A 23,302-nucleotide genomic window follows, 5' to 3' on the forward strand; every position below is an offset into this window, starting at 1 on the left:
GCATCACGAAGATCTTCAGACAATGTGGTAGTTGATGATCTATCAGTTAGAGTATCAGCTTCTGTTGGCATAACATCTGTATCAGAGCCTGCAGCTTTGTTGACAAGAAGATAACAGAGAGCTCTGTCGACAAGAAGGTGTCCTCTGACAGCACGTGCAACTGCTTTCTCGCTAAGCATATGAGCAACAGCATTTGAAGCATAAACCGTTTCGAGCGTCTCTTGCAACCCTGTTCCACCCATGACAAAGCCAATACATCCGAGAAAACTCATTTCTGTATGGAATCCTCACAGTCGAAGAATTATCTTTTTCAGATAGCTTTGATCAGGCTCATTGCTGACAATTGTAAGCACCTTCCAGTACAGAGGCTGGTCAAATGTGATCACAGGCTTGGAACCATAGCCAAAAGTTTGCTCTGAGATGAATGTCAGTGCAGAGTATATGCAACTTAGATCACTGGGATTCATGTCAATCATTAGGAGAAAGGTAAAAGAAGACGTTCCTTGATGAGAACCATGTTGTATCATCTGCATCATCTGGTTTCAAAAAGTCGCACTTCACTGTAGGAGGAACAGAACCTTAGGGCATGTAGAGTTTCAATGAGAAACTTTGATGTGAAGTGATGGTGGAGCTGTACACCAAGTCCAGTCTGGAGTGGAGCTAACAGGCGCCTGGTCTTGCTGCCTGAATTATAGCCTAGCCAATGGAAGCAATCTTCACCTCAGTATCCTTCTCAGACATCATGGACATTAGGAGAGTCTTTAACGAGTTTGGAATGTAGTCGATATTGTGTTGAATGGATGACATCTCCTCTGATGATGGATAAGATATTTTTGAGGTGTTGATGTCCTAGATGTCAGTCAGTATAAGCTTCGCTGCTGTCTTTATTAACTTAAGCTTTTCTGTAGTACTTTCCTTTTCGCGTGGTTGTCTATAGTAGTCCTGAAGAACTGTTTCTGTTGTTATTCTGAAAGTGACCACGTTTGACTTGCCATTCATTTCCGTTATGATGATAGAATCCCCAAAGTGTTCTTGTAGTTTGCGTTTCATATAATCATGGCTATAAGCACCATCTACAATCAACTGTGCCATGTGGTGAACAAGGTTGCCGACTGTGATCTGTTCACTGTCATTTTCTTTCACATACTCTAATACTTTCATGAAGGCCTCAGCGCGAATTTACAGGTGTTCCTGGAGTGAAAGTGAATTTCTGCTTCCTTTCGGCACGACAAAGCGTTGGTATTTGACAGCCAGTTCGAAAGGTTACATTGCATGGTTGATGGTACAATGCATCTGCGGCAGGTAAATCATTAACTGACACAAGCTTTCCTTGAACATCCTGGACCCATTCATCACCACGTTCCGGGCATATTTTCTGGATGGTGCTTTGAAAGTTTAAAGTTCTGACAGGGTGGACTTCATAGGACCACTTCTTTCCTGATAGACGTGCATACTGTCCACAGAACAAACAATGTTCAGAAAACACAAAACTTGATATTTTGGAACGCGTTGGTCTCTCACTTGAATCATTTACAGGCGGCTGTTGGGAAAGACTCTGTTTTATCACATTTGGGTTGGTATAGGTCTTTCGGCATTCTTGATGAACCACTTGGCCAGCTTGAACGTGCAAAGAGTCACTACGAGCTGCGCTTGCTGAATTAATCCATCACAGCCTTTGTTCCTCAAAACTAAAGTGGGCTTTCCATCAAGGTCCAGGTTGCATTACATTACATTACATACTAACATTTGTATAGCTCCGATATCCAGCTCAGCTCAGGTGCTCAAAGGCGCTTAGTTTTTTTCCCTCGTTCACTGGATGTCAATCTCAACGGCACATCGTATTGTCAATCTCAACTCCCTGGGGATCATACAACTTTCTCTCAGTGAAAGGAAAACACTAATAAAATTTCTCTTCATTCTACATCAAAAAAAGACATATATCCACTTGTAACTATTTTATTATACAAAGTGTTTTAAATTATTTAAAAACTTTGACATCAAATAACACGTTTTATAGATGACTATATAGCGTAAATGATCCCTTACCGGTTGAACAAGTATCAAATGATGTCATCTTTCCTTTTCTGACAGAAGTAACCACGCCATTTTCAAAAAGCAGCTACTGAAAATTGGCAAAAAATACCATTGTATTTCCATGAAAATGTATTTAGAATTTATTTATATATTCTCTTGTGTTCTTTGTCACGTACTGTGACCTTTTGCGAGCAAATGGGCTTTTTTACCTAACTGAAAGCAATAGTGAACTTTTAGATGCATTATGGAGTAAATGGGCTTCCACAGATTTTTTTCTAAAACAGAACCACCCCTTGAAATCACTGGAAATGAGTTATTTAATGCATAAATCAACAGATTAGCATAAACAAGGTCTAACATTTCTGGCAATACTTCTAAATACCCATGTCTAGGTTAAAAATCCTTTTATTTTTGTAAAATTCATTCCCCTAAAATAACAGTATGCCGTTGAGTAAATGTAACGTGATTATTTGTAAGAAATAGGGTTCTTTGACAAAATGTGCCGCAGTATATAATATCAGTGTCAACTTAATTTATGTTAATGGTACATTATAGGTTTATAAAGATAAATACTTACCCAAACTTGATGAATTGTCCACAATTCCAACGTTGATTTCTACGTTCACCTACATGAAGGTCACCGCAACCGTTTACAGCTACGTCCCTTTCATACTATGGCGGCCCAGGAGCCGCATTGCCAAATAAGTTCCATGTTTAAAGTAAAAAATATACATATTTCAACCCCCTAGATTTGTCCTGACTTTTATTATGTTGTTGGGCGATACATTTGTGTTTTGTTTCAGCTAAAAGCATTTCTTTTGCAAACAGTTGAAGGTTCGCGTTGACCTGTGTCGTAACGACTTGACCTGAGATTCTAACGATTTGATTGGATAACCGATGACCTCTCAGTTAGATCACGTTGTGAAAGAACTACATTTTCACAAGTAACATACACGTGAATTCATTCATTCTAAAACTTATATGCATTTTGGAATGTAAACATTGCGAAAGTTGCCGTATCGCTGTTTAACTTTGAGTCGAACTGAGACATTATATGCGTCGAAAACATAGTGAGCTTAAATCGAGGTTAGCCGAGTGAAGCAATTGCAAACTAAGAAACGGGGTGCTACGGAATAGTCCCCTGGGTGCCACAGGGAATATATGTATGTCCTTCCTCTTCAACCCTCAATTTCAAGATTGAAAATGAAAATATCCCACGCACACAAATACACTTCACAGTTTCGAATTTTGCGGGAAATTTCCTGTTTCTTGATACCATCCACTATTGTTTTAGACAAACCTCAAGTGCTGAAAATGACCTTTTGAAAATAGGCTTCATCGAAAATGTCGCCATTTTTGACACAGTACGAAATTGCGATTCCCAGTGTTATTTGCTGTATGGTTTGAAATGTGAAAATCGGATAATTACTGGGAGTATTGAATTTCAAAACTAACATATTCATGATCACTGATATCGGTTTTACATGAAATCGCTAATGATAATTCTGAAAGGTTGCCGATGAATCTAGAATCGGTTGGGATGTTTTCGAAAATACACTAACACGAACGCCGTAGAGCACTTTCCGCCATATTGGATAGTGTTTACAAAATCACGTTTCGCGAAGGCCGGTATTGAGACGCCTATTACATCACGTATATTTCATATTCAGCTTCGAATAATGCATCACTGAATTCCCCATACATTTTAGAATCAAACTACAAATGGTCTTTGTCACCAATACCAACTGTCTGGATAAAATGAGACGAAACATAATTGGTGTGAAAACGAACGCTGTGCTCGAAAGACTGCGGTTGTTTGAACAAGTAAACAAAGACAAATTCCGATTTGACACTTCGTAGCATTTTCGGAAATTTTCCAAAATTCATCCGTCTATTTGTCTAAATTGTCAAAGTTTTCGTGTAGCGTGATGCCATGACTGACGCAAAATGACACAGAACGACAAAATTATCTTACATATAATGAAAACGATAAAAGCATATAACAATACACAGATAGTCAGAATCATTCTGATTACTTACATCTCATATTTATGTACAAACGATCCCTGAATCAATGGAAGGGTCCTCGCAAAATCCTGTGTCATGGGACCCTCTATTATCGCGGTAGTTAATGTTGTTGCCATCAGGATTATAAACGGCTACTGACATGTAGCATTTTATATATATTTTCAGTTGACTGATCTTTAAAATTAATTTTTGTCACAAATAATGTGACACATAGTAGCAACTCGTTTAATACCATTGCGGCAATTCTGATTGTCTCGTTTGACCCAGAAATTGAAGCAACTCTCTATTATCGCGGTATTGCTATTTTCTCACTATGGCACGCTGTACAAGCAGATGACACTGTGAAACGTTTACTAAGACAAGTAATGAATCTAAATAGTTTGATCCTTAAAATATACTGAGAAAAAAGAAACTTCACAAAAGGTAATTTGAAAAATAATGAATAATTCTTCCCTGATGATACATCTATGTATCCGAAATGGGATCCCTATCTTTCGACTCTAGAAAAACGTTAGCAAAACCAACTCAAACCCATCCATTCGTCGTGCAAATGACGTTAGTGCCAAATCAGGTTTTGCACGTGCAGTCGATCACGTGATCTTCGCATCGAAGTTTTCTTCATATCCACGTGTTTGCATTGGCCTCAAGAATTGAAAAACACTTTTAAACCACAGTTCTAACGATTGTCAAATGTGCAACGTGAACGTGCCGTTGGCATGTTGCAAGCGGGAAGATCAGTTATTGACGTCTCAAGAGCAATGGGATGCAGCCGTTGTACTGTGTATGACTTGCGAGGTCGTCTACAACAAACTGGCACTTCTGATCGCCCAAGGTCGGGGCGTCCACGTGTGACGTCACGAGCAGAAGACCGTCAAATCGTCCTACGTCACCTACGTGACAGATTTCTGCCGGCTACACGAACCAGGGCTGAGATGTTTAGAGGTCGACTGTCCTCACAGACCATTCGAAATCGGTTGCGGGCTGCCAATCTCTATTCGCGACGTCCATATCGTGGGCCAATATTGACGCCGTTTCATCAACGTCAACGTCTGCTGTGGGCCCAACGTCACCTCCGATGGACCCAGAGAGATTGAAATTGAGTCGTCTTTTTAGCGATGAATCCAGGTTTACCCTCAGATTCGCGGACGGCAGGCATAGAGTCTGGAGACGACGTCGTGAACGGTATACCCAATGTTGTGTATAGGAATTCGACAGATTCGGGGGCGAAAGTTGCATGGTGTGGGGTGCTTTCTGTGGGAACAACCGTTCCCGACTTCTGGTCATCCGTGGAAACCTCAAAGCTGCTGGTTACCGCGGCCAGGTGCTCACCCCTGAACTCGTTCCTTTCATGGCGGGTCATGGCCCAGGTCTACAGTTCCAGCATGATAATGCTCGGCCGCATACCGCGATGTTGACACGAAATTTCCTTTAAAACGCTGGAATCAACGTCATGGACTGGCCATCGAGGTCCCCTGACCTTAATCCAATAGAGCACGTTTGGGATGCACTTGGGAGAAGGCTTCGTGGACTTAGGATCCAACCTCAGAATTTGCAGGAACTTGGCGCTGCCTTGCAAGAGCAATGGCGCAGAATCCCAAACCACGTGTTCACAAGCATCAGGCAGTCGATGAGGAGACGGTGTTTGGCAGTGGTGAATGCGCGGGGCGGCCATACACGATATTGAACTGAGAAATTTTGCATTTTTATTCTTGTGACTTGACATTCTGTATACCCATGTTTTGGAACGGCGGTGTAGCCTAATGGAACTGATTATGGCACTGTCAGTGTATCGAGTACATCACACAGATCTCAGCAATGAAATAATAACAATTTAACCATCTTACCATCTCTTGTTCTTTTATAGTGCCCTGAAGAAAGAATGTGAAGTTTCTTTTTTGACTCAGTATATATTTAGGAATTTCATTCCCATTAGTAATAACATCATGTTTTTAACCCAAACATCTGAAACTTCTATTCATTTGGATACAAGGTAACAATAACGTTGCAAATATTGTTTTTTCCGCCTTAAAACGTACCATACAAGTTGCTGCCGTGTGTAGTAGTGTGAAGTTGCATAATACGTCACTTCCTGTTATTTTTTTAGCGCGGAAAATATGCAGATGACCTTATAGTTGTCGCAGGATTACTCTTGACAAAGTAAGTTTTGATTCATGCGAGATGCAATGGCAGTAGGGGTCATACTAGTTTCAAAATGTTCTAGAACTTACTGAAAAGATGAATGCTTTAATATTTCTACGATTAGACATGACATTCCAATGAAATAAATGACTTTTTTCAAGAGCAATGAATATATTTACGTTATTTGCATATATAAACAGCCGATGCGGGGCGTGGTGTTTCCGCTTCCCCGTGCCGCGATAATAGAGAGCCCGCGATAATAGAAAGTCACACTTGTCAGCAAAGCCGCCATTTTGTAAGAAATCGGTCATCTGGTAGTGATGTCATACGTCAACACTGTTGTACATTTTAGGCAATTTCTTTGAGGTGAAGGTCGGTTGAACAAGATTAAACACAATCGCCCAATCCTTCCGATTACACTGCTTTCGCTCGGTCAGATACCATAGGAAAGACACTCATTTCGTATTTATAATTCGTATGTAATGAGACCTCGTGTAGTATTCTCTATGTATACTGTGTGAGTGCTGATCCCTCACTGACTGGCTGTAGTGGACTGTATACTGTGTGGAGATTCACCTCTGACTGACCGGGGACTTACTGAATACGGACTGTAGAAGTACTGGAGACTGTCTACAAACTGTCTGACGTGGTTTGTGTAGAATCACCAAAGCCTGACCGGAAAGTGGTTGAACGTACCACGGAGAATGGCCGGTGACTGTTTGTAGACTGACTGTAAACAGACTGCAGTGGATTGTAGACTGACTGTGTGTAGACTTTACGTGCATTGATAATAAACAGGGTAGTGAATTGTAAACTGTCACCAAATTGTCTGACGTGGACTATATATTGTGTGTTGATTCACCAAGGACTGACCAGAACGTGTTGGAATAGAAGGGCCAGTGACTTTCTGTAGACTGAGTCTAAGCTGACCGTAGTGGACTGTAGACTTGACGTGCATTGATAGTAGACAGAGTAGTAGACTGTAGTCTGTGTATAGACTTGACGTGGATTGATAGTAGACAGAGTAGTGGACTGTAGACTGTGTGTAGACATGACGTGGATTGATAGTAGACAGAGTAGTGGACTGTAGACTGTGTAGACTGACGTGGATTGATAGTAGACAGAGTAGTGGACTGTAGACTGTGTATAGACATGACATGGATAGATAGTAGACAGAGTAGTGGACTGTAGACTGTGTATAGACATGACATGGATTGATAGTAGACAGAGTAGTGGACTGTAGATTCCGTGTAGAATGTGTAGACTGACAACGCAGGCCGCTTATAATGGTTTAACCCAGTTGTCAAAACATTTGGTCGTAATCTGAAAGATACGGATTCTTCAAACAAGTAAATGTATGAGGCTCTGAATATTCTATTACATCATTAATATGTTGTCCTTGTTCCTCAGGAACATTGCAGACAGTTGCTACCGCCGGTTGAATAACACAATTAAGGTTTTTATAGCAACTACACATAACATGCACCAGCCATGTTGTCTGTGCACCTGTGCAGACTCTATTAGACACATACACCTGAATGTGTGTGTGGACGAAGTACACTCAGAAACAAACGCGAAACAATTAAAATCAAACATCCCATTCAAACATCATGCAAAGATAATTACAAAAATGTATGTGTGTTGTGTGTGTGTGTGCATGCGTATGTACCGTGCGTCAATCGTTATCGTCAGAGCATATCGTCGCTGGCACCAAAATGTACCCAAATATGTACACTAACATAAGAACACCTACTGTGATACACATTCCAATATTTTACGACAAAAATAGCCACATTAACCTTACAGCGCATTTCATTTTCCAAATGAAACTCGCTTGCATTGGGACCTGAAACATATGAATATTTACTTAAAAGAGAAGGACGAATACGCAGGGATTATTCTACTGGCTGTGTGGCCAGAGCATCATCAATGATAAACGCTAAACTAGTTTAGATGCATCCCACGGGAGATGAGAGTTGGGCTGCAGAGCGGACTATTCACGGTCTGTCACAGAGACTGTATTGATTCATCAATGTTGGGAAGTGGTCATACAAAGGGGGTCCCTCGCCGCGCATGACACATGAAGTCTGACGTCGCTTTTACAATCTGGATGGCTTTTAACGTGGACGTTAGCGTGACTTATCAATTATAAATAGACAATGCTTTACACTCGGGATGTGATGTGCCGTGTTTGAATCAAGGACGAGTGTGATGTGATCATGACCGATTATCATGCAAAACGACCTGTCCTGTTTAGGTACAGTTTATTTATTTCTCCCTGCTTCAATTACACAACTGTTGATTTTCCCGTATCACATAGTATCTGTTTTCATAGCTTTCGTCCATGGGGGCCGTGTCAATTTACAGTTAGTGGGGTACACAAAGTATGCTATCTGGACTGCCAATTGTCAGACTTACATTTTGTGGAAGCCGCGGTGACTGGGTTTGATTGGCGACTTTGTGTGCTGGCGATTAGGTGCCTGGCTATGAGAGTGTGGTCTCGAATTTGCATGTGTGACTGGTACAAAGAAACGTATTTATATAAAACAAAAAAGATAGATAAGCAACGTCTTCATTTAATAGGTATTTTGTTGGCCCACGTCGCCCGTAAAACAAAACCACACTTTTTCTTCGTAAAGCTGTTTGTTTTCATTGTTCATTATACCAAACTAATCCTAAACTATAATATCCTAAAGAGGCTTGGATCTTAGACCCTTTTGTGTCTATGTCATCGGACATGGTACCTGGTTAGGTTCGTGTTTAGCACTAAACAGATGTTTTGCAGAGCAGTGTGCGAAATAGTTTCCAAATTTTGCTAGCCAGTCGCGCTAGCTATGCCTGAAAGTTACTAGCCCAAAATTTGAATGGAGAAACTAAGCAAAAGATTACAAAAAGGTAAAATACAATCAAAAACAAATAAGAAAACACATGCCTGATATCCTCAAATAACCTGATTTGAAAGTGTATTATAACTTAACAAGTCGGAGAAAGTGATATATTTACAAAATGACTCCATGAAAATTCAATAGCCAGGCGGGCCAGTGACTGTGTAGACTAACTGGCCCGACTGGATTTTTACTAGCCACGGGCTAGCGGGCCAGTGGCTATTTCGCACACTGTTGCAGTGTAGAATTCCTGGCCCAGGCTCGTTGATTTACACGATGATGTCAAACATTTGGACAATTGTTCAGAGCAGCGTAAAACAACAATTAAGAATAATGCCTGCCATTACACAAAGCAATATCTATACTGACACGAAATCTTTTATTTACCATCGTATTAATATTACATTCGCTTGATAAATCACATAGACTAGAAATGTTTTAGCAGTGCAGTAACTCACTAAATCACTGTGTCGTGACCACAAAAGTCAGTCAAGTAGATAGCCATATCCGGTTGCGTAGGTTACTATTGCCAATACCTGATAACAGTACCTATCCATTAGAGTATTAAAATTAGTCAGTATGTAAAACAAACCCTTCACTCACTCGCACAGTCCTGTAAGCGTGGAAACTGATGGACAAAGGAAATATCCAGTTTGTAATTGGTAACTGGCATTTTGAAATAAATTGTTAAATGCGAAAAAAGTCTATTTCTTATTCCTGTAACAGTTTGTTGAACGTTATCCGTGGCTTGTTAATTGTATGTTAAAATGAAGACTGTAGTATTAAATGAATAATGAATAACTTTACCTCGTCTAAAATGCTTCAAACTGTGTCGCAAATACAGATATTTAATAAAGATAAGATGTTTGAGATAACAATTTGTGCATTATGCTATTTTTTTCCCAATTTGCTAAAGTTTTAACCGATACAATATTTAAGAGATGAAAACATGTCGAGGTGCACTTCAAGTGCTGCCCAGACTAATTGATATTCAGGCACATGCCCATCGCCTTACAGGTCTATTGTCTGCAGCTCCTCGTGTTATATCGCTAACTGTACTCGACTACAACCAATCAGTGTTGTATTCAGTCACTCTTAAAGGCTAGGATTTGAAAAAAAGTATGCATAAGTACTGATACCCATGTATTTAATTAATCTAATTATACTGACAATCAAATTGACAGTTACTTCCTTTTTTAAAGAATACCAAACAATAATCAAAGAATGAGCTAGTAACGGGTGCTGCCCATGGGAAATGGTATGACATTTTTAACTTTAAAGAGGGACAACTCTGGTAAATGTGCAACCCCAGTAAAATTAATTCAAGTCCATGAAGAAAACAATATCACGCAGATCATTTTCATTGTTTTTGATTACCCCCATTTGCAAACAGCTGGACTGTTGGACTAAACCGTCAACGCTAGGGAATCACCAGTCTCGATTATCCTCAGTGTGTGAGTGAGTTTAGTTTTATGCCTCCTTTAGCAATATTCTATTTTTTTCACGGCGGGGGACAGCAGAAATGGACTTTGTGGGTAATGTGGTACCCAATGTGGGTAATTAGACCCGGGTCTTTGACGTGCGGAGCGAATGCTTTAGCCACTAGGCTACCTCAGCGCCCCCATATTCATGGAGACAAATTTCCATAAGGTGTTGTCATGTTTATGATACTTATCTCATCTTATTTTGTTTCAGACCGCGGTAATAGCAGAAAACGGCGTTCAGCCTCCATGCCCAAAATGCGTACGAGATCACTTACGCCCAAAGTATGGAACTCACAAAACATTGGCTGGGAAGATAACTCGAATCTTCTGGTAAGACATCACTTGTCGAAGAAGTGGTAGAAATAGTAGTAGCCGTAGTCGTAGTCGTAGTACTAGTAGTAGTAGCAGTAGTAGTAGTAGTAGTAGTAGTAGTAGAAGTAGTAGTACTAAAAGTGTAGTCGAAGTAGTAGTAGTAGTAGCAGTAGTAGTAGTAGTGGTAGAAGTAGTAGTAGTGGTAGTAGAAGTAGAGTAGTAGTGAGTAGAGTGGTAGTGGTAGTGGTAGTGGTGGTGAGTGGGAGTGGTGGTGGTAGTGGTGGCAGTGGTGGTGAAGTGCTAGCGGTGCTGGTGTGGTAGTGGTAGAGTGGTGGTGCTAGCAGTGGTGGTGAAGTAGTGGTGGTGGTGGTAGCAGTGAGTGAGTAGAGTGGTGGTAGTAAAGTGGTGGTGGTGGTGTGGTGGTAGGTGGTGGTAGTGGTGGTGAGTGGTGGAGTGGTGGTGTGGTGTGAGTGGTGAGTAAGTGAGTGGTGGTGGAGTGGTGGTGGTGGTGGTGGTGGTGGTGGTGGTGGTGGTGGTGGTGGTGGTGGTGTAGGTGGTGGTGGTGGTGGTGGTGGTGGTGGTGGAGTGGTGTGGTGGAGTGGTGGTGAGTGGGAGTGGTGGTGGTGGTGGTGGTGGAGTGGTGGTAGAGTTGGTGGTGGTGGTGGGAGTGGTGGCTGTGGTGGTGGTGGTGGGAGTGGTGGTGCTGGTGGTGGTGGTGAGTGGTGGTGGTGGTGGTGCTGGCAGTGGTGGAGTGATTGGCAGTGGTGGTGTGGTGGTGGTGGGAGTGGTGGTGCTAGTAGTGGTGAGTGGTGAGTGGGAAGTGGCAGGTGGTGGTGGTGGTAGTGAGTAAGAGTGGTGGTGGTGGTGGTGGTGGTGGTAGTGGTGGTGGTGGTGAGTGAGTGGTGGAGAGTGGTGGTGGTGGTGGGAGTGGTGGTGGTGGTGAGTGGTGAGTGGTGGTGGTGGTGGTGAGTGGTGGAAGTGCTAGTGGTGGTGGTGGAGTAGTGGTGTGGAGAGTGGTGGTGGTGGTGGTGGTGGTGGTGGTGGAGTGGTGGTAGTGAGTGGGAGTGGTGGTGGTGGTGGTGGTGGTGATGGTGGTGGGAGTGAGTGTTAGTGAGTGGTGGTGGTGGTGAGTGGTGGTGGTGAGTGAAGTGGTGTGGTGGAAGTGACTGGTAGTAGTTCAGTAGTAGTAGAGTGAGTAGTAGTAGTAGTAGTAGTAGAGTAGTGAGTAGAGTGAGTAGTGAGTAGTGGTAGTAGTGTAGTAGTGAGTGGTAGTGGTGGAAGTGGTGGTGGTAGAGTAGTGAAGAGTAGTGAGTAGTAGTGGTAGTGAGTAGAGTGAGTAGAGGTAGTAGTGAGTAGTGAGTGGAAGTGAGTGAGTGGAGAGTGAGTGGTGAGAAAGTGAGTAGTGTGAGGTGGAGGTGAGTGAGTGAGAAGTGAGTGGGTGAGTAATGATGAGTGGTGAGTAGTGTAGTGAGTAGTGAGTGAGTAGGGAAGTGGTGGTGAGTAGTAGTGAGTAGTAGTGAAAGTAGTAGAGTAGAGTGAGTAGTGGTAGGAGTGAGTGAGTAGTGATAGGAAGTGGTAGTGAGTAGGTAGTGGTGAGTAGTGTAGTAGTGGTGTGGTAGTGAGTAATGTGTGGTGGTGAGTAGTGGTGAGTGGTGAAAGTGGGAGTGAGGTGAGTGGTGAAGTGGTGAGTGGTAAGTGAGTGGTAGTAGTAGTGGTAGTAGTGGTGGTAGTAGGTAGTGAGTAGTGAGTAGTAGTGAGTAGTACTGGTGGTGAGTGAGTGGTGTAGTGGTGAGTAGTGAGTAGTGGCAGTGAGTGAGTGGAGTAGTGAGTGAGGTAGTGGTGAGTAGTGAGTAGTAGTGGTGTGGTGGTAGTGGAGTAATGAAGTAGTGGTAGTAGTGAGTAGAGTAGTGAGTAGTAGTAGTGAGAGTGAGTGTGAGTGAGTGAGTAGTGAGTGGTAGTGAGTGAGAGTGAGTGGTGTGAGTAGTGAGTAGTGGTAGTGAGTGGCAGTGGTAGTAGTAGTAGTGGTGAGTGGTAGTGGTAGTGAGTAGTGGTATGAAGTGAGTAGAGTAGGTGTAGTGAGTGGTGAGTAGTGGTGGTGGCAGTGGTAGTGAAGTAGTGAGTAGTGAGTGAGTGTGAGTAGCTAGTGAGTGGTGCTGAGTGAGTAGCAGTGGTGAGTAGTGAGTAGTGAGTAGTGAGTAGTAGTAGTAGTAGTGAGTAGTAGTAGCAGTAGTAGTGTGGCAGTAGAGTAGTGGTGAGTAGTAGTAAGTAGTGGTAGTGGTGAGTGGTAGTAGTGAGTAGTGGTAGTAGTGGTAGAGTGGTGAGTGAGTGGTAGTGGTAGCAGTGGTAGTAGGAGTACTGGTGGTGGTGGTGTGGTGGTAGTGAGTGTGAGTGGTGGTAGCAGTAGTGGTAAGTGGTGGTGGTGGAAATGGTAGTGGTGGTGATTAGTGAGTGGTGGTGAGTGGTGGTGGTGAGTGGTGGTAGTGGTGGTGGTAGTGGTGAGTGAGTGGTAGTGGTGGTGGTAGTGGTGGTGGTGGTGGTAGTGGTGGTAGTGGTGGCAGAGTGGTGGTGGTGGTGGTGTGAGTAGAGTAGTGGTGGTGGTGGTGAGTGGTGGTGAGTGGTGGTGGTGGTGGTGGTAGAGTGGTGGTGGTGGTGGCAGTGGTGGTGGTGGTGAGTGGTGGTGGTGGCAGTAGTGGTGGTGGTAGTGGTGGTGGTGGTGGTGAGTGGTGGTAGTGGTGGCAGTGGTGAGTGGTGGTGGTGTGAGTGGTGGTGGTGGTGAGTGGTGGTGGTGGTGGGGAGTGGTGGTGGTGGGTGTGGTGGTGGTGGTGGTGGTGGTGGTGAGTGGTGGTGGGAGTGGGATTGGTGGTGGTGGTGGTGGGAGTGCTGGCTGGTGGTGGTGGTGGTGAGTAGTGGCACTGGTGAATGGTGGTAGAGGTGGTGAGTAGTGGTGGTGGTGAGTGTGGTGGTGGTAAAAGTGGTGGTGGTAATTAGTGGTGGTGGTAGGCAGTGCTAGTGGAGTAGTGAAGTGGCTAGTGGTGGTGGTAGAGTGAGTGGTGGTAGTGGTGGTAGTGGTGAGTGAGTGGTGGTGGGATTGGTGGTGGTGGCAGTGGTAGTGGGAGTGGTGTAGGTGGTAGTAGTGGTAAAAGTGGTGAAGTGGTAAGTAGTAGTAGTAGTAGTAGTAGTAGTAGTAGTAGTAGTAGTGGAAGTAGTAGTAGTAGCAGCAGCAGCAACAGCAGCAGTAGTAGTGGCAGAAGCATATAGTTGGTCTTATTAAAATGAAGAACCTTGAAAGTCTTTGTAAGATTTGGGTTCCAGTTAATACCTTGTAAACTGATCTGTTTGAAAGGCTCTTATTACCTTGTTACAGCTTTATCACATATATACAAGTATACATTTCTGGATTTCTGGTGCATGTCGTAATACATCTTTCTGTGCGTATACAGGTTACCGGTTTAGCTAAAACTGGAAAGGTCAAATTTACGTCAAACTTTTTCGGGACGTTCGCCCTAAATGAAGTACTCATAGCGCCGACCCCCATCGACTTCAATCGGCTCTTCCTGAACATAGAAACCTACATCAGAGACAGTCCGTATGTTCTGGCAGTCAACTGTTTTCTTGTTGCCATGACAATCATCGTGGCGATCCTCCTCCGAAGAATTGATAAAACTGATAAAGAAATGGTAAGAGAGCGACCTGCAAACGACGAGGAACTGATTCAACATTAATTACAGAGGACAGTAAGTCCGACCCTGCTGCTGCAAAAATATATCTTGAATTACCATTCGTAAAAACGGGAATAATATTATATTCAATTTCGTTACGTCGTTAAAATGACGTCATTTACATCATCATCAATACTATGCGACATAGCGTTCATGCCATAACGAATAGACTATTTAGCAAATAGAGAAAACGACGGAACACGGAAAAACGGAGCAGTCAATGGCCAGCATACCTTACTGCACAAATACACGTGCGCCCTTGAGGACATCACGTCACAGGTCGTTTCAGGAGTGAGTGAATTAGTATGGTTTTACGCCGCTTTTAACAATATTCCAGGAATATCACGGCGGGGGACACCAGAAATGGGTTTCACCCATTGTACCCATGTGGCGAGTCGAACTCTTCAACCACAAGGCTACCCCACCGCCCCTATTTTAAAAGACACTGATCACGTACTAACGTGACTTAAACAACAAACATATACATAAACACATCCCGCATACAATATCCAAGGTAGTTTCTTGTCAACACAAACGTGTGCAATGTGCCGTCGTTTCTTCCCAGTGGCGTTACCTTCACCTGCTGGACAACGCTAACGCCGATACCTGCTGCTACACGTTAAGCGTACACACGTCACTGAGATCATCACGTCACTTGACGTCAACACCATATTTCATCCTCCATGGTAAAGACGGCAAAACGAAATCCAGAATATTGACAGATGGAAAGCGGAAGGTAAGCTCCCATGAAGTTAATATGTTTGTGTGCTTGACCATTTTCTCACACTGACATGTGATCTCTGTCTAAACAAACGTAAAAATGTACTCAGTTCAAAATGACATTCCTAGCTGACGAGTCCGGTCGTCGAGCGACTGCATTATGCCCGCAAGCTGTCTGCGACAGCGAAGGGGAAACCTTTATAGACATCATCTTATATTTTCGAGGAACACGATGTTTCGATGTATGTATCAAGAGATGAAAGGGTAAGACTAAACTCCGAAACGTCGAGTTCCTCGCTACCCGTGAAGATCCGGGATAGAATTAATCTCCAGCAACCCATGCTTGTCGTAAGACGCAACTAACGCGATCGGATGGTCAGGCTCGCTGACTTGGTTGACATGTCATCGTATCTCAATTACATATGTCGATGCCAATGCTGTCGATCACTGGATTGTCTGGTCCAGACTCGACTATTTACATACCACCGTCTAAAAGCTGGAATATTGCTGAGTGCGGCATTAAACAACAATCAGTGAATCAATCGGGTCACTCGAATACAGAAGTTGACATCGATAAACTTCACACTTTATGTGTATCACTTCTAAATGCCATTGAAATATGTTTTCAGTAGTGAAATCCCAGATTCCAGTTGAACGTGTTTCTGTTTGTCAGCACCTTACCCCTGCGCGTGTTTTGCACCAAAGTGTTTCGCTTTTAAAGGAACATGCTAATGACAACAGTTCTAAGCAACGTTTAAACAACTGTCTCCTTCATACAGAACTTCGTGCCGGGAACGGTCTCCAACTTCTACATGACGACGGGGAGCAGTCTTGGTGCACTGACTCGCCTCAAGGTGTGGCATGACGACAAGGGGCTCGTCCAATTGGCACATTGACAGGATTGTTGTCATAGATATGCAGACCAACGACAGGTATGTAACCACAACGTTGTCCACAAGACAGGGAAGTCACTAATCCAGGGATGCCTTCAGAACCGCTGTTACGACGTAAATTGTAATAAAAACGCAAATTGTAATACTTGCAGCAAATTGTAATAAACTTGACGTAAATTGTAATAAAAACGTAAATTGTAATAAAAACGTAAATTGTAATAAAAACGTAAATTGTAATAAAAATTGACGTAAATTGTGATACGCAAATTGTAATAAAAATTGACGTAACTTGTAATAATTTTCGTTGCGGTAAAATGTAATAAATGTTTACGTAAATTGTAATAACAGTTTTAATCAGTCGTAAATACGCGGGAGTTTGTTTTTCGTTGCACTCATACATAAAAAATAAGCTTGTTAGGGCGATAACTCAAGAAAGAAATGATGGGTTTTGTTCAAATTTGGTACCAAGGTATATTGGCGAGATTCACCGACACAAGTGAAATGGAGTGACCTTGAGATAATTTTCAAGGTCACACCAAAAATCTTAGGGTTTTGCCAAGATTGTCAGTGCGATAACCCAAGAAAGAATTGACAAATCTTAGCCAAATGACGAAAATGATATTCGTCCTGATATATAATCGATATAAACTGTCCTCTGTATCATGTCTTTTCGCAAATATCTTTTGAGGTTTTGATGTGTATAAATATAAAGTGGGGTGGGGTGGGGGTGGGTTTCTAACGGGTATATCAAATCAAATCAAATCAAATTAGACATTTGTATAGCGCTACATATCCAGAGTCCTGCTCATGTGCGCTTAGTGGAATGCTCGTTTGAAGAGGATGGTTTTGCGACAAGATCGGAAACTGTTGATATTTTCCGATTTTCTGACATTTTCAGGTAATCAATTCCAGAGTACAGCACCCGGTCTGCTAAATGATCTGTCTCCGTATGTTGTGGTTCGGACAAATGGAATAGCCTAGCTGACTAGCAATAAAATGCATCACACATTAAACTTCACGAAAACAAAATATGCAAGAAACATTTTGTATGTTTGAGATTGGTAGAGGTCGGCTAGAATCAAACTTAGATATTAAACTGCACAAAAAGGCAATTTGAAACTACAATCGCTTGTTCAAATGACTCCCCCTTCGGTTTACTGAAAGAACTCGAGAAAGAAATGATGGATTTTGTTCAAATTTGATACCAAGGTTTATTGACGAGATTTACCGACACCAATTGAATTTAGTGACCTTGAGGTCATTTTAAAGGTCACAGCGAAGGTGTAACAGTTTTGCACATGCCAAGCTTGGTAGCCGCGAACTCAGGAAAGAATTAATAGATTTTGATCCAATTTTATATCAAGGTGTATTGGCGGGAATCCCCCTACACCAATTGAAACAAAATATGCAAAGAACATGTTGTATGTTGGTAAAAGTCAAACTTAGATATTAAACTGCACAAAAAAGCAATTTTAAACTATAATCGCTTGTTCAAGTGACTCCCCCTTCATGTTTACTGAAAGGGCTTGTTTTGGAGACACTACCCACCCCCTTTCAGTTGACGTCATCATAAGGATATAACTCATCCTAAAGTTTTCACTTATTCATACATGGTGTCAAGGGTTCAAACTAAATACTGAATGGTCACACAAGTGTTAGCTCTCAATATGTTGTATATCTGGACACAATGTTTTTGAAAATTTAAAATGAGGGTGTCCTAAAAAAAACAGTCCCCGTCTAAATGTAAATCAAGCAATCCAAATCTTTGAATGTTAATGATGACTGGAAGTCATCCAATTCTATGCTGAACATATTTTATATGATACTATCTGAGGGTATACCATTATCCAAGAGATAGCGCAATAGTGCAGTTGTAAGGCGTCTGCCTATCACGCTGAAGGCCCTGTTTCGAGGAGGCACCGAGGTTCGGTTCCCGAGATGGGCACATTTGCGTAGTATCCTTGGACAAGATACACTGTCTCAGTTCACCCAGCTGTAAAATGGGTACCCATGAAAATGTGCTGGCAATGTGAGTGTTTAGTTCATTGCGCCTAACAGGCAGCATGGCTGTACAGTCCCCAGGGAGTTGAAAAAGTATCGGAAACTACGATAGTGTCCTATGATCGGGGATAGTAATGTACGTAGCGCCGTGAGCAGGCAATGTGCCTGGATGTGAGCGCCATATAAGCGGACTATTACTATTACTAGATACCAAATGGGAGATCGTTTTCCATTTTCTGCAAATTTGCAAGAAAAATAATACCCCAATGTTGTGATGACTAATATCTCGTTAACCACATTACCCAAATGAAATTTTGGATATGACTTTGCTAATGATTCCTTCAAAATAAAATGGAAGCTTTTTTCAAACATTGGACATCGAGAATGTAGTTTGACTACTTTTTCAACGCCCCTCGTAACATACTTAAAAGAAATGAGAACGTCTAAGGAAAAAAAGCATTTCGATCTCTGAATACTTCTGAGCTATTTAAATACAAAAAGCAAAGGAATAAAGTAACTAATCGGAAAAGAATAGCCAAGGGAAACTTTTAATCTATTTTTGATAACTATTTATCACCTCAGTCTACTCAATCAGGTGGTTACTACTTCATCGGGACCCATTCCCCTTCTTGTCACTGATGATTCTGGGATACCTTCAGTTTTTACAGATTTGGATAAAGCTCAAACATTAAATGAATATTTTGTATCTGTTTCAAATGTTACTGATGGCGGCAAGACTTTGCCACCTGTTAGCCATCGCTGTGTTAACAGTATAACAAATGTCATTGTAACCGAAAAGGAGGTATCTGATAAGACCTTACCAGCAAACAAATCTAGTGGACCTGATGGCATTAACATGAGAGTGTTAAAACGAATTTGTACATCTATAGCTGAACCTCTTTGTTTGTTGTATAATATATCACTGAGTGACTGTATTTCCTACCTTGTGGAAAACGGGTAATGTTACTCCTATTTTGAAAGAAGGAAATGCATCCCTCCCAACTAATTACAGACCTATTAGTTTAATACCTATCCTTTGGAAAATCCTTGAAAGAATAATGGTAAAGCATGTGCACGACCATTTTCATAAACACAACATTTTAAGTAAATTCCAGTCAGGTTTTTACTGCTAGTCATTCTACTACATCTCAACATAGACATTTATCATAATATATGGTCAGTCCTAGATAATCACCACCTTTACTGTATGCTGGTTTGTGATATTTCAAAAGCTTTTTACAGGGCATGGCATAAAGGTTTATTGCACAAATTAGAAAATGATGGTGTTCGTGGAAACGTACTTAGTTGGTTAACTAACTATCTATCTGGGCCCGGTTGTTCAATACTCGATTATCTTAACCGCCGGTTAACTCCTAACGGCCGGTTAAATCCTTAACCGGCCGTTAGGTAACCGAACGTTTAATATGCGTTGTTCAAAACATGGTTAGCTAACGTCGCCGTCAAAGTTTAACAGTGTGGTTAACGTCACTGGTTAGCTTCTATATATCCCATAGTTCCGTTTTCTGTTTACTTCCGGTTTACCAAAAACGAAACGCAAAATGTCGCCTGCACCCCAAGGAAAAAGAGAAGTCGAAATTTCTCTGCTGACTATGAGAATGTAATCCAGTTATTGGTTGAGGCCAACTCTATAGTTTATCATAGGCATGCGAATGTCGTAGCGTTACGAACGTTTTGTATTGGAACACAAGGTTCCAGACGTTTGCATAATTTATATTTCAAAGACATATGATCCCAGCTCTGTGTGGGACTTACTTCAATTCAAGCAACAGAAAAGACATTTTAATGAAAAAGTATATCACAGCTATAGATAAAATATGATGAATCCATGAAAATTATATTAATATTAGAAGCATTATAGAACAAACTTTATGGATAACAACTTCTTTTTATTCGTGAGTGCGACGTTTCGATACAGATTCTTGTACCGTTGTCAAGCATAATGGAACATGAAGAAGGGGGAAGTATATATATACTGGATGTAACAATGTAACAAAGAAAACAACATAATTAACATAATTGGCTAGGCAGAAAGCTGATGAAGCCAGAGAGTAGACAAAGGACAGGCGTGGAAGCCAATGATGTACAAATAATAATGAGATGTTTATACAGCAGAGTTTATACAGTAGATTGGGCTTGGTGGATGAGTGCATCATAAGCGGATGGAATGAAGTATCCTTGGTCTCGGTTGATGGTGGGCTTTTGGCGTTTGATGTGGATGGCTTCGGTGAGCTTGCGTTTAGTGAAGTCTGTTTGTTTGTTAGAGAAAATGGTGATGTCAGACCACTCTATTTGATGATTGGGGCTTGCTTTGATATGGTCGGAAATGGCTGATTTGCTGTCGGAATTGGTAACAGAGGTCTGATGTTCTTTCACTCGGGTGTTGATTGGTCGGGAAGTTTCGCCTATGTAGCTCTACCCACAATCACAGTTTATTTTGTAGATGACACATTTACTTGCACCACGTGCACCACGTGCAAGTAATCAAACTTTAATCGTACTATTAGAAGCATGTTGTCCGTGGATAGAAAATGTATAAATATTACACACAGAGTTACGCTTAGACGGCTACAGTCTTAATGAATCTTTGAATTCCAGCAAGACCTATCGCTCACTTTTCACTCCTTAAATTTTCATGACTGTATGGCCAAGTTGTGAAGATGCTATTAATATCATTTATTAATTATTTGCCAAGTCTGTCAAAAATTGTAATGTATGAACACACATTGCCAAATCTTTTAACATCAAACAATATAGCTATAGATGTTGTGTAATTAATACCATAGCTTTTATCTGAAATATGCATTAAATACCAATAGGAACTTAATATGTTACTAGCACCACGTGTAAGTAATAAAACTGTAATCGTACTATAGGCCCCAGGGCCAACACTGCTGAATAAAATCGATCTATTATCCGACCTTACTTTTGACAAGAATCTCATGAATAATACTGTGCAATATCGTCATTATCTGAACGCCTTCACATACGCATATTCCGGAAAGATGTCTTGAAAAACATGAAGCTGCGTCTAATTTATAGATGAACATAATTTCCTCGATACTCATTAATCAGATGAACCTTCATTTAGTTCAATTCACAAGTGACTGCAGAAAATGCATAATTCTTTTTAATGACTTCAAGGACGGAAACATGTTTTATATTTCATAAGTGTATTATAGAACGCTGCAACGATTCGGCAGAGAAATACTATTGTGCCAAAGTATTCCTTATATGAACCTATCAGTGTATAACATTAGCATTCAGATATTGTTATAAAATAAGTTAAATATTCCAAATATTATCGTGTAATATGACAAGAGATAGTGTTGTGTTCGCTTTGACAAAAGGTTTCGATATTCAAATATAACATTTAATCAAAGTGACTACGAAGTAGGCCTGCATATCACTCACAACAGAAATAGATACATAATAATGTTATGTTTATTTTCCTACACATCAGTTGCGAAAACAATGTTTATGCTAACTAAGTTTTCATCAATTAATACAGCATTTTTAATAGATGATTTGCTTCAATTAAAACATTCGAAGAATGAAAAAGAAATTAGGCCTATTGCTGAAATGATTAGTAAAAATATAATTAAAATCCATCTATGGGAAGGGATGCCAGACGGACATATCAAAACAAAATCGGATAATTACTTGGAGTATAGACTTTCAAAAATAGCATATTAATTAACAATTATATCAGTTTTTAATAAAATCACTAATAATTCAGAAACGTTGCCGATACGCCTGGAATCGTGTTCAGATGTTTTCATAAATACACTCACACGAACGCCAAAGTGCACTTTGCGCCCTATTGGATAGTGTTTACAAAATCACGTTTCGCGAAGGCCAGTATTGAAGCGCCAATTACATCACTTGTATTTCATATTCAGCGGCGACAAATGAATCACTGCATTCTAAGGCTGGGACGGGTACTCGGGTACTCGAATCCGGGTAGGGTACAGCTGGAATCGAGTCCTATTTCTAGGAATCGAGTATCAGTAAAGGGAGAGAGCTCTGTAATGACAAGGGCAGACAATAGCTTGTCTTTTTCATTTTTGACGTAACACACATTTACATCATTGAGTGAGTGAGTTTAGTTTTACGCCGCACTCAGCAATATTCCAGCTATATGGCGGCGGTCTGTAAATAATCGAGTCTGGACAAGACAATCCAGTGATCAACAACATGAGCATCGATGTGCGCAATTGGGAACCGATGACATATGTCAACCAAGTCAGCGAGTCTGACCACCCGATCCCGTTAGTCGCCTCTTACGACAAGCATGGGTTACTGAAGATCCATATTCTAACCCGGAAATTCACGGGTTTTTACATCATTGGTATTGTCCGATTAATGGAGCATAGTTTTAATGACTGTAATTTATCTGTGCATGAGCAGTGAGTAGTTAAGTTACAGTAGCAGCAGGAACAAAACGTTCGTTGTTATAACGAGGAATGTAAGTAATGGTGTTACTCTCTATATTGGTTAAACAGACGTAAATTAAATAGCTTGAGGTCAGTTTTAATGTCTTATTACCAACTGTTCAAGTTTTCTACAATAATCTCTGTCAAATCGTGATTGAATATTCAGAAAGTTGACCCGAATGTATTTCTTACATTTCCGGGTACTCGATTCCGATTCGGGTACGTACATGCGGGTACTCGATTCCATTGTTTCCTACTCGTCCCAGCCCTACTGAATTCCTCATACATTTTAAAATCTAATTACACCTGGTCTTTTTGGCACCAATACCAAGTGTCTAGATAAAGTGAAACGAAAGATATTGGGGGTGGAAACAACTGCTGTGCTCGAAAGACAACACCTGTTTGAAATGTAAACAAAGAAAATTTCAGACTTTACACTGTGTAGCATTTTCTCAAATTTTCAGACACCCATTTGCATGGAAAGAGCATAGTAGCAAGAAATGGGAAATTAAAAATAGATACAATACAGGAATGTGATGTGTTTACACGAAACTGTCAAGTTTCTGTGCTGCGTGATGCCATGACTGACGCAAAATCACGCAGAACGACAACGGTAATAATCGGCATTTCTGG

General features: G+C 41.3%; 1 protein-coding gene across 1 annotated transcript in view; it reads left to right on the forward strand.

Moving 5' to 3' along the window:
• LOC124276971 overlaps nucleotides 1–23,302 on the forward strand; it is a 69,631-nt gene that overhangs the window by 13,096 nt on the left and 33,233 nt on the right. The window contains 5 exon segments of the mRNA XM_046712623.1: nucleotides 10,782–10,900; nucleotides 14,323–14,559; nucleotides 15,167–15,337; nucleotides 16,101–16,195; nucleotides 16,197–16,253. Of these exon segments, the coding sequence (XP_046568579.1) occupies nucleotides 10,782–10,900; nucleotides 14,323–14,559; nucleotides 15,167–15,337; nucleotides 16,101–16,195; nucleotides 16,197–16,253 (679 nt within the window).

The sequence above is a fragment of the Haliotis rubra genome, unplaced genomic scaffold (genome assembly GCF_003918875.1).
Source record: "Haliotis rubra isolate DU_JTF1 unplaced genomic scaffold, ASM391887v1 Scf216, whole genome shotgun sequence".
Lineage (NCBI taxonomy): Eukaryota > Metazoa > Mollusca > Gastropoda > Lepetellida > Haliotidae > Haliotis > Haliotis rubra.